General features: G+C 33.7%; 1 protein-coding gene across 2 annotated transcripts in view; it reads left to right on the top strand.

Annotated features, from left to right (window-relative positions):
• The window catches only part of LOC145291274 (homeobox protein Nkx-2.1-like), a 208,478-nt gene that overhangs the window by 188,711 nt on the left and 7,146 nt on the right, over positions 1-12,621 (top strand). Inside the window, exons 2-3 of one of the 2 annotated variants that reach the window (XM_080136901.1) lie at positions 2,505-2,552; positions 7,231-7,490. In XM_080136901.1, the coding sequence (XP_079993027.1) occupies positions 2,505-2,552; positions 7,231-7,490 (308 nt within the window). The remainder of the gene's footprint in view (positions 1-2,504; positions 2,553-7,230; positions 7,491-12,621) is intronic. The other variant, XM_080136902.1, reaches the window with a different exon arrangement.

Raw genomic sequence — 12,621 nt, 5'->3', positions numbered from 1 at the left:
AATATAGGACAATTGGAAAGAAACAAAACAGAAACATTCCTTTCCCGTGGTGTCAGTCGGCAGAAAACAGATAAGAGAATTCTGTTATCCGGAGAGATGTGGTTTGAAATTAGATCACAGGCCTTGATGACAGAACTGACGTCGAATGGTGTATACAAATCTTTAAGATGTTTACTATTAGTGTCTGAGTAAAAAAAAAAAGTGCCTAGCAGACGTGCAGACCGATCGAGACGAAGATATATAGAAGAGGGGTAGTTTGTGAATGAATTAAACGAAACAAAATAAGGGTATTCATTTTTATCCCAAAGGGAATTAACTCTACTCGACAAGAAACGAAAAGACAAGTTCTATTATCTCCCTTGCATCCGGAATCGAATTAATCAAAGACAATCATTACGTTACAGTTGTTCGTTATTCGAGTACATTCATGTGTCCTGTGTAGTTTAATCTGACCAACGAATGCTGTGACATTTAACGTCACCGAAAATAAGCAATGCACCTAAATAAACCCGGAGAGCAAATCGGCCAAAACTATCAACGTTGCTGAAGGCAATAATACGAAGAAGCTCAATGTAAATAATATTGTTTTTGTTTTATTTATTATTCATGTTTTGGTATATTCTGCACGCATGTCTGTTAACATTTGTAAATGAAGAACATCTACAATTGATATAATTGTGGCGAGACTTTTTTGTCTTTTTTTTTCTTCTTCTTCGTTCAATAAAAGCATTCAATAAAGTATTTTTGTTAATTTATAAATATTTCCTTTTGGAACACAACTAGACTACGAATGCTTGTTCCTTTGTTTATTCCTAAACAACAATATGGTGCTACTTTATAATTACCCCGTCATGAAAATAGCATGTTATTATTATTTATTTTATATTAAAATTTTAGAGTGGCTACTCAAATTTCCATAAACTCTTACAATCTCAGGATTTTGATAACAACATGGTATGTACTATTTGAACTATTTTTCTTGTCTTAAATGTTATTCTCACAACGTTTCGGCCGATATAACTTCAGATCTTTTACAGATGTATTCTGTCGAACGCTGGAATCTTTCTGTTGAACTCTGGAATCTTTCTGTTGAACTCTGGAATCTTTCTGTTGAACTCTGGAATCTTTCTGTTGAACTCTGGAATCTTTCTGTTGAACTCTGGAATCTTTCTGTTGAACTCTGGAATCTTTCTGTTGAACTCTGGAATCTTTCTGTTGAACTCTGGAATCTTTCTGTTGAACTCTGGAATCTTTCTGTTGAACTCTGGAATCTTTCTGTTGAACTCTGGAATCTTTGACGAACTCTGGAATCTTTGACGAACTCTGGAATCTTTGACGAACTCTGGAATCTTTGACGAACTCTGGAATCTTTGACGAACTCTTGAATCTTTGACGAACTCTGGAATCTTTGACGAACTCTGGAATCTTTGACGAACTCCTGAATCTTTGACGATCTCCTGAATCTTTGACGATCTCCTGAATCTTTGACGATCTCCTGAATCTTTGACGATCTCCTGAATCTTTGACGATCTCCTGAATCTTTGACGAACTCAGAATTTCGAATGAGACCCTTTACTTGATCCACCTGTACAGATCGTACAGTCATAAGCAAGATGTTCTGCTCTTTTTTTACGTTTTGTTTGTGCACCGACGGTGACAAGAGAGATATGGTCCATTTTGATTAATGATTATCTTTCTCTCAGATACCGTGAAAGTCCCTCCTCCTTTCCCTATGTTGAGGATCGCTTTATTGTTCGCTTGACCATGTCTAATTATCCAGCGGAATAGATAGCTAAAAACCGGAAGTCAAAAGGAGCAGAAAATATTGACTATAATTGGTTGTTCTCGTTCCATCAGCAAATAGCGAGGGGATCAAATAAAGAGTTTGATTTGAAATTTCGTATGTATTACCGAGTTCGGCAAGGCACATTGAAGAAAATTCGAGGTTACATTGAAACGTTGTGGGAATAGCAGCAAAGATAAAAAAAATAGTTTAAAAAATACCAACATCTTAATCTACAAAAATTCCAAAACATAAAAGTTTTTAATGTTTTATTTAATCTATCATTTAATACGTGACAATATTATGTCCGTATTAAAACAACGGAAGCCCAAAACGCTCATTATTTAAATTTTTATGCACTTCGGGAACTTTGTTTAACATGCTTCTCTATATATTAAATATATTGCGAGCGTTGTTTTAATGTAGCAATTTAAATACAAAAACAATATAGCGACACCCGTATATACCAGTATTCTAAGAGTTTATTTCCAGTGGAGTATGCACTCCTAAAATTAACAAATTTAAAAAAATAATAATAATAAAACTAACTTTTTTTTTTCATCATGGCGGTGTAATTGTAGATAAGTATCATGTTTTTTTTTATATATTTTTAAAAATTTGATTTCTCTAATTTCTAATTTTTGACCTTGAAAAAAAAAGAATTAAAACCACAAATTCTTAAATAAATTTCTTATGGCCCTTATATTTCGTCCATTAACAGATTTTGTCCAGAACTGCAGGAGTTACCCAACATGGATCGAGGAGGAAGGTGTGTGTGGCTTTTGTGATCTGTTCTTTTTATAGAGATTGCATGAATGGAAAAACTTGGATGCATTCGTTCCGCTGTCTTTTCTAATGCGTCGATGTCGGGATGTTTTCTCTCAAACATTTTGGTCTTCCTATGATCTTCAGCCGGATTTTAATTCTATGAAAGTGAATAATAAATGACAATATCAATGGAATAAATAATAAAGTAAAGTCGTTAGCATGCTAAATTTCGTTAATCGGCTTGATTCTGTGGGAGGCATTCTTGCAGGAGGGGAACACGTGAAGGTTGCCAACATCCATAAGTGAGTACGGTACTACGGAACTGACTAGATTCGAACTTGACACCTCCGTGACCTCCTTCACTATGGAACTAAATGGCACACACACACAAACACACACATATATATATATACATATATATGTATATATATATATATATATATATATATATGTGTACATGTATACACACACATGCATACATATGTGTGTGTTAATGATGGGACGATTCCAATATTTTTCCCAAGTCCGATACAATTACTGATTCCGTACTAAATTCGTGATTTCGATACGACTTCCGATTCTTTATAAATCTCTAAATATTTTATTATAAATTGTTATTTTGTCCCGATTACTGTAAAAACACATCTTAAATGTGCTTATATTTTCTCAAGAACACACTTTTAAGGGGATGATCTAGAGATTTTAGTCTTACTGAAAGTTTGAATAAATATTTTATTACAACTAATACTACTACTACAAGCAGTGAAAATTTTTTCTTAAATAAAAAAGATAATTTAAGGAATTGGTTTTGGCATCAGAAAATAGGCTCAAATTTTTTCTATACCGATTCCGATTCCCTAAAAAGCTCCGATTTTTCCGATTCCGATTAATCGTCCCAACACGAATATATATATATATATATATATATATATATATATATATATATATATATATATATATATATATATATATATATATATAGTGATTCAGTTGTAAATACCGATTTAAATACAATTACCGATTTTGCACTTCAACTTCTCGACATATTTCTGTACGCGTTATTCATTCATCCAAGCAAAGAATTTACTCGTTATAAACCAACCTTTGTGTACGATTACTATTTACTGTTGTCAGTGTTATGTGATCAATAAGTTAAGTGTTTATCAGTTAAATATTTTCACACAGATATACATTCATCCACTTGTTATTTATGTAGATTAAAAACTAAACAATCGTTGAATTAAAAGAAAAGTGAACAAATTATAGTTAACTAATTTACATATTGCTAGGCAAAAGGATACTTTATTAATTTACTCTGCTACTGCCAATCATATATGCATAAGCAGAGCATGAAACAGATAGCATGATATTAGCCAGGCGGTTAATAACACAGACTGAAAACCTGGGTGGGCCAAGTTCTAATCAAGTTCGTTCTACAGTAACATTTTCATCATACTTGCACTTGACCTTGTGCCTAACCTTCTGGTGAGGAGGTAAATGAAATAGAACAGATGGGGTGCTGTTATTGTGTAAACCTGAATTAGCTTGAAATAAGGTGCTTTAACCTCACCGATCGTGCGAAAATCAAGCCTACCTTTCGCTTTCATTCGTTTAGATATAAAATATGATTTACTTCCATTAGAAATTCACATTTATTATTTAATTCAAGAAAATTAAAGTCCGGACAGAACTTATAGGATGACCTGATATATTTCAGTACTATGAGTTTTTTTTGTTTGCTTTTTTTTTGGGGGGGGTTCATCATCATAGTCATCGGCATCATTAGACTTTCCTTAGCAAGTCGACGTCGATGTCTTTAGATCTAAAGTAAATCTGTTGCTTGTTGACTTTCTTACTAAAACATTTTTTAAGGAAATCGATCCAAATAAGCCAGTCAACTACTTGACGTAAGAATCTAAGAAATATTATTTCAATGCAAAAATCTAATCGTGGATAAGTGTAAGATGAATAAATTTCGACCCAAAAAGCAGAAATTCTTCCACCTTTGTAAAAAAAAAAAACATTGCTCATGTTACAACTAGAAAACGCTCGCGATAAATCACTAAGATTTTGATTATAAACATTTTTAAAATAGCAATTATGCACATGCCTCTTTATGCACAAGTCTGAACACGACAAATACTGTTTAAGCAAATGTTTGAAGATGACAAATAGCTGTTACTGTTTATGCATATGTTTGAAGATGACAAATAGCTGTTACTGTTTATGCATACGTTTGAAGATGACAAATAGCTGTTACTGTTTATGTATATGTTTGAAGATGACAAATAGCTATTACTGTTTATGTATATGTTTGACGATGACAAATAGCTATTACTGTTTAAGCAAATGTTTGAAGATGACAAATAGCTATTACTGTTTATGTATATGTTTGAAGATGAAAAATAGCTGTTACTGTTTATGCATACGTTTGAAGATGACAAATAGCTATTACTGTTTATGTATATGTTTGAAGATGACAAATAGCTGTTACTGTTTATGCATACGTTTGAAGATGACAAATAGCTATTACTGTTTATGCATATGTTTGAAGATGACAAATAGCTGTTACTGTTTCTGCATATGTTTGAAGATGACAAATAGCTGTTACTGTTTATGTATATGTTTGAAGATGACAAATAGCTGTTACTGTTTATGTATACGTTTGAAGATGATAAATAGCTATTACTGTTTATGTATATGTTTGACGATGACAAATAGCTGTTACTGTTTATGTATACGTTTGAAGATGATAAATAGCTATTACTGTTTATGTATATGTTTGAAGATGACAAACGGCTATTACTGTTTATGCATACGTTTGAAGATGACAAATAGCTATTACTGTTTATGTATATGTTTGAAGATGACAAATAGCTATTACTGTTTATGTATATGTTTGAAGATGACAAATAGCTATTACTGTTTATGTATATGTTTGAAGATGACAAATAGCTATTACTGTTTATGTATATGTTTGAAGAATACAAATAGCTGTTACTGTTTATGTATATGTTTGAAGATGACAAATAGCTATTACTGTTTATTCATATGTTTGAAGACGACAAATAGCTATTACTGTTTATGCCTATGTTTGAAGACGACAAATAGCTATTACTGTTTATGCATATGTTTTAAGACGACAAATAGCTATTACTGTTTATGTATATATTTGACGACGACGACGACGACGACGACAAATAGTTGTTACTGTTTATGCATATGTTTGAAGATGACAAATATCTATTACTGTTTATGCATATGTTTGAAGATGACAAATAGCTGTTACTGTTTATTTATATGTTTGAAGACGACAAATAACTATTACTGTTTATGCATACGTTTGAAGACGACAAATAACTATTACTGTTTATGTATACGTTTGAAGACGACAAATAGCTATTACTGTTTATGCATACGTTTGAAGACGACAAATAGCTATTACTGTTTATGCATATGTCCGAAGACAACAAATAGCTATTACTGTTTATGCATATGTTTGAAGATAGCAAATAGCTATTACTGTTTATGCATATGTCCGAAGACGACAAATAGCTATTACTGTTTATGCATATGTTTGAAAACGACAAATAGCTATTGCTATAAACAGTAATAGCTATTCGTCGTTTTCAAGCATATGTTTGAAAACGACAAATAGCTTAATAGCTATTTGTCGTCTCCAAACATATGCATAAATAGTAACTGTTTATGCATAAGTCCGAAGATGGCAAATAGCTACGGCTGTTTATGCATAGGTCCGAAGATCACGAATAGCTACGACTGCTTATGCATAGATCCGAAGAAAGCAAATACGAGGGTATTTCTTATTTTTAAACTTGAAAAACACATGAAAAATTGAAGAGCTACGAAGATAGGCGTGGTATCATTAGAACAGGCGACTTTTTACTCTCCATAATTTATTTTTCTACATATTCATTACGATTCTCAATGTACATTTGCCAGCGATGAACGATGCCACGGTCGTTAATGTCCTGAGCGCACTTAGTTACTCTGATCTCTGTCGCCACTTTGAAATAGACGAATCGATCTTCTAACTCTGCTGACATCAACTGCACCAGTTTTGTAAACGTTTAACAGGAGCCAGTGAATATTGATCGGTTCAATTTTTTTCTGCGTGGAGAAATTCAATGGCGCTCTTTGCTTCTGCCGTATGTCCCTGACTGGGGTAGCTTTCCTAGAGTCTGACAATGTCAATATCTGCGAAAAAGAGATGGAGCTTTCAGGTCATGGACGCGTAAGTTTAGTTATCATAGCAGTGCAATTTGCAATTCCCTCTGGTCTATTGAGGGGGATTTTTAAAAAAAATAGGAGGCATGACATTTGGAATGCCCAACGAAAATATTATATATATATGCATAAGTCCGAAGAAAACAAACAGTTACTAGCATACATGCATGAGTCCGAAGACTAGGTATTTCCAAATGCGCTTACTATTGTTTTATCGTGTATTTTTATTATTTATAACTACAAGATTACATTAAAATAAAACTTTGTATACAAAATAACAAAAATGAATCAATAATGTTGTTATACGGCATATCAACCCTATTTAAAATTGAAACGGCATCATTGTATGCGTAAAAATACATTGCGTTAACAATTCTTCTTTTGTGATATATTTTTAATTCATATCTTCCATTTCTTTTTTTTCTTTTCAGTTTCTCGTCTTATGGGTACGAGTTCCTGCGCCATGTCGCCGATGTCGTCCTCCATGAGTCACGTGAATATGTCTGCCCTCGGCGGGTTGGACCAAAAACCTCCCGGCGTGCAATTTCCGATCACCCAACGACGAAAACGAAGAGTGTTATTTTCACAGGCGCAAGTGTATGAATTAGAACGTCGGTTCAAACAACAGAAATATCTCTCTGCTCCCGAACGGGAGCACCTCGCCAGCATGATCAACTTGACCCCAACACAGGTGACTATTTCCAAGAGTCAATAGAAACTGAACTCTTTTTCTTGTGTGTGTTTTAGTTTTACTGAGTGTTGGAGATCTATCTGATGTAATATTTGCGCCAATTTTTTCTGTATCATCAGTAAGTTTCTGCTACTGCTCCGGTAGAAAATATTCTATGAAGCGAATAACTGGCGATATTGAGTGAAATAAACGGCTTACCTTGTAGACTTCTATATGATCGTTTTTATCGGCTGTTTTCATTGGAGGGGTATTTCATTCCGACCTCCAGTTAATGTGGGATCATCGGGAGAGAATACGCATCGTTTTGGGGTCTTTCTCTAAACTTTTTTTTTTTTTTTTTCGCGTAGCGATTCTCCTCACTGATCTGAATTGCATTTAAATCAAATGATGTGATTAATGTAATAAAAACTAGATGTTTAACGACTTAGCATTTCCAGTGTCGTTCAACGGCTTAAAGGCTTATGTGTGTATAACGGCTCGGCGTCTCGCATCTTCGTTATATATATATATATATATATATATATATATATATATATATATATATAAAATTTAAATAAGAAATATATGAAAGAGTATAAGAAGGCTATAGCAATGCAGGGAACAGGCTGCTGTATTGGTGTGATGCATAAGCAAAAATAGACAAACGGAAGAAGGTCCTATTTGATTTTGTTATTTTTTTTAACTTTGCATATCCATTTATGTTTTCAAGATAATCACAATACAAATAAGTAAACGTGCACTTGCTGTTTTATATAACCGGGATAGTGAAGGTCTTAATATTTCGAGAATATATCTCTTTTTCAATAGAAAAGGGACTAAAGAATGTCTTTAAAACACATTAAAACATTTCAATGTTTTTCTTTTTTTTTCTTTTTTTTTTAATCAAATCGATTGGGTGCCTGCTCGAGTTGGGATCCCCTGCAGTTTACTGGGAGGAAGCCTTACAAACGACCCTGCAGTGGCTTGGTCCAAAATACATTGTAGTTTACATTGCACTACAGTGAACCTTCTGTTGATCTTATAAAATTATCTCTTCTTCTTCTCTATATAAATAAAATGAACTCATTTTTCCCGCTGATTTTGACCTTAATAGCATTAAAAATCAAGATATTTCATGCAAATATAATATGCACAAACGGCAGAACAATATCTGTGGTGTGTTATAGGCTTATTATTTCTCAAATTCCTCGATAATCTTAGATTTCTATACTTTTTCTGCTGAGAAGTCACGGCCAAAATCGGTTAAGATCAATGGAAGTGGTAAAATATTTTCTCTCTAATAAATTCCTCCTCCCCCTGCCACCACTTAACACCGTTTGGGGATCGTTCACAAGGAACAGTTGAGAAGAGAACACCGGTTTGGCTTCGTAGTTCTTTCATGTGAAGTTATTTAAAATCACTAAACTAAGCTGCAGTGCTCTGTGGCGTAGTGGTTAGCGTGCTGGACAATTCACATTATATTTTCACGTTCGCGCCGACCTACCGTAGTCGTTTTTTTTTCTTTTTTTTTTTTTTTCCCTAAACAACTGGAATGGACTTTTCTTGGTGGCCGAACTGTTAACGTTGCAGATGGTTTTTTTTTTTTGGTTTTTTTTTCACACTTTATTTTCCTACTTTTACTCATGACTCCGGGTTTGATCCTTCCTACTTACCTACCATAACATTTTTTAAAACTCACCCCCCCCCGTCCCGGAAACAAACACTCGGGCAACGCCGGGTATCCCCGCTAGTCTTTAAATAATGGCTTGATTTAAAGTTAAAAGTCCAAAAGTAAAGTATTATGGTTCAATTGTGCTTTAAACAGAAACATTCATTTCGAACGCGCCTCTGTCTTATCAAAGATCCTAATGTTGATTTTTATCAAATTATTACATAATTACCTGCATTAAAGTTAAACGTACAAAAGTCAATTATCATGATACAATCGTGCTCTAAAATAAACATTCATTTTGGGCGCGCCCGTTTTACAAAAGAATCTATGGGCTTTTCTGCTTGTCCGATGATAAAACTCAAATGCGCTTGTAATGTTAGGTTGTATAAAGGTGTTTACTTTAAAAAAACTGGACTTTCTTTTAATCAGATTTTTTTCAATTTTCGATACTTATCGGAAGCATTCCGATATAAAATCTACGTGAGAACACTCAGACACATCAAGTACATTGGTGTGAAATTTAAAAAAAAAAAACTTTGCCCGGTCGTTTTGGAGTCCATAAGGAACGAACACACACACACAATTATTTTATATAATAGTAGATATATATAAAAGAATAAAGGTATAAGAAATAAACAAGACCGCCTCAACCGGACGTGATCGAGTCAACAATTGATGGTCGAACTCGCTACGGCTCGAGCGAATTGCTCTCCGTTAAAACGCTCTTATTAACTCTGCTTGCAAAAAGAAACACCGGACCAACTCCTCTCAAAGCGCGCACCTGACCATCATTGACAGAAAAAGATGAAAAGATCGCGATGGGGGTTAATGTGCCAGTCATTAAGCACTAAGCGGCCCGAGCCGAACCTAATCGTTCCATCTGAATCCACTACAGAAAAGAGGCTCAGCTTTTAATAGTGTTCTTAATTTCCTTTTAGCCTATCGCAATAAATGCTTACTGTAATGATTTAACTTGCCAGGGGCTTTTTCTTCTTCTTCTTCTTCTTTTCTGTCCTTTCTTTCTCTTTTTGCCTTTCTTTCTTTTTTATTCTCCTTCTTCAAACCCAATTTCCTCTTTGGTTCCGGTTGGTTAACTTGGTTTCGTAAAACTGTCCAGAAAACTTGTTTTAGAGTGGTTTCTTCTCTTTTAAACGCTGGTCCGGTAACACAGTCCGCAGCCCCCTGACTAAAAGGTCCTGATAGTTGCCTTCATTGATTTGCGGCATTGCTTCGCCAGAAAACCCACGCCAAACAAGGGGCGTGGTCTTCCGGCACGTGCAATGAATCCGTTTTTACGGGTCGCTTAATGCGCGTGGTAAGCACTTTGCCTTTTACGCTCGAAGCTAAAATTGCCACTGATCGAAATAACTGTCTGACAGACACGTCCAATCTACTCGTGGTCCGCTTTTTTTTAAGTCTTTATTTACTTGCCTCCCCATGAAGACAGTTGGGCACAAGGTCTGTTTTTAATGTCGAGAAACTCCAACTCCATCAAAAAAGAACGATCTTGATTGAGACAAAAATTAAAATTACATCGGACTAAAAGGATTTCTTCTCCGTTGTTCGAGGAGAAAAAAGGTAAAGTGTAGCATCTGTTCTGATACTGCACATCGCTAAAGGGTCACTGTTCTTCATTTTATTGATATTAATAACTTAGCATGTTCGTCGGTATGCACTCGTTTTGATGCTATTGTGATATGTAATAATACACACACATATATATATATATATATATATATATATATATATATATATATATGACAAATGTCTATATTCCAAATTTCATGATGTTGCCCATTTTACAATTTATTCCTTTATTTCAGTTGATACAATTCTTGACAGTACCTGTTTCGTATCACAAAATCAATCACTTAATTATTATATCAATCGTTGTAAGTGTCAACTGAAATAAAGGGTTAAATTGTAATGGGTCAACATCATGAAATTTGGAATATAGATATTTGTCATTTATTCATGATATGCTCTGTAATTACATTGAGCTTCTTAAATAAGGATTGGTATATATATAAAAAGGAAATACAAGTGAATAAAAATATTTCCACAGAAATATATATATATATTTATATACAACGTGTCGTCGTTCGTTTTATGTAATGTGTCGAGATGCAGTATACAGCATATTACATTTTATATAAACGTATATATGCGTATACACTCACTATATAGCAGAACGAACGATATTAGCATTGAATTAAGCATTGTTTATTCAATGTTTTCACCAAAAACATAATAGATAAACATAAAACATAAAAATCAATATTTCATGCGATTTCAATAACAATTTTCGAGAAATTTTGCAATGTATTATAATAATACTTTTCTTATACGCATGCTTAAAAATTTTGCAATGTATTATAATAATACTTTTCTTATACGCATGCTTAAACATCAGTGTACAATTTTTTTCTATAATCTTGAAATATAACCTTAAAAATATTAATAACCGAGGCTACTTAAAAAAAATGATTACAATCTCTCTCTCTCTCTCTCTATCTATATATATATATATATAGAGAGAGAGAGAGAGAGTGTGAAAGTGTCTGGTAGTCTGTGTGTCTGTGTACATTTCCCTACGCAATAACTCTGTCAATTTTCAATCTACAGACTCGAAATTTGATATACAAGATACTGAGATTTGGGAAAATCTTTGTAATCCGTTTTCGGACAGAAATTTGGCTGTTAAGAGGTCAAAGTTCAACGATTTGACTTTTGAAAACTCTAAAAAAAAAAAAAACGCCTCCGTCAATTTTGGGTATAAACACTTGAAATTTTAGATATAGGTTCCTTGAAGATGGATCCAACTTAATAATTTGATTTGAACCGAAACAAATGTTAAGGGATTATAATAGAGGACAAAGTTAAAAAAATTGACCACTTTTTTTTTTTTTTTTTTTTTTTTTTTTGCTCACAATACACCTCCAAACACCCGGGCAATGCCGGGCTGAAATGCTAGTATGGAATAACTTCTACTAATCACTACCTTGAAGAACTATGGGTGGACAACATTGTAAAAAAAAAACACTTAATTTGCATCTCAACACACGCCAAAGCAACTCTGTCAATTCTATGTAACCTTACTCTATAATTAACATTGAAAAATTGACTCCTTGACGAATGCAGAATTGAGTAAATTAGAATTTTAGAACGTTTTGCTTCAGTTAATGGAAATCAATTTAATATTTAAAAAAAGTGATTATAAAGAAATTTATTTTTCTAAACTACAAGTAACATTTCAATAATTAATCCCTCTAAGCCACTTTTTATCAGAGTAGAGTAACGAAACTTTGCACGGTTATTGATCTTTCTCTACATATGAATCACCCATTGTTACGCATTTCTCCCATCGTTTAATACAGGTTTGGGGACCTTTTTTGTAGAACCCCCCCCCTTCCAGGTTGGTCCTTCCAACCACGCCCTGGCCTCGAAAATCACTACCATACCTTTCATTACGTCGATAGT

The sequence above is a fragment of the Euprymna scolopes genome, chromosome 12, assembly GCF_053919585.1.
Source record: "Euprymna scolopes isolate OS-2025 chromosome 12, ASM5391958v1, whole genome shotgun sequence".
NCBI classification, from domain to species: Eukaryota; Metazoa; Mollusca; class Cephalopoda; order Sepiida; family Sepiolidae; genus Euprymna; species Euprymna scolopes.
The sequence above is the reverse complement of the archived record's forward strand: the minus strand, read 5'-3'. Positions and strand labels throughout refer to the sequence as shown.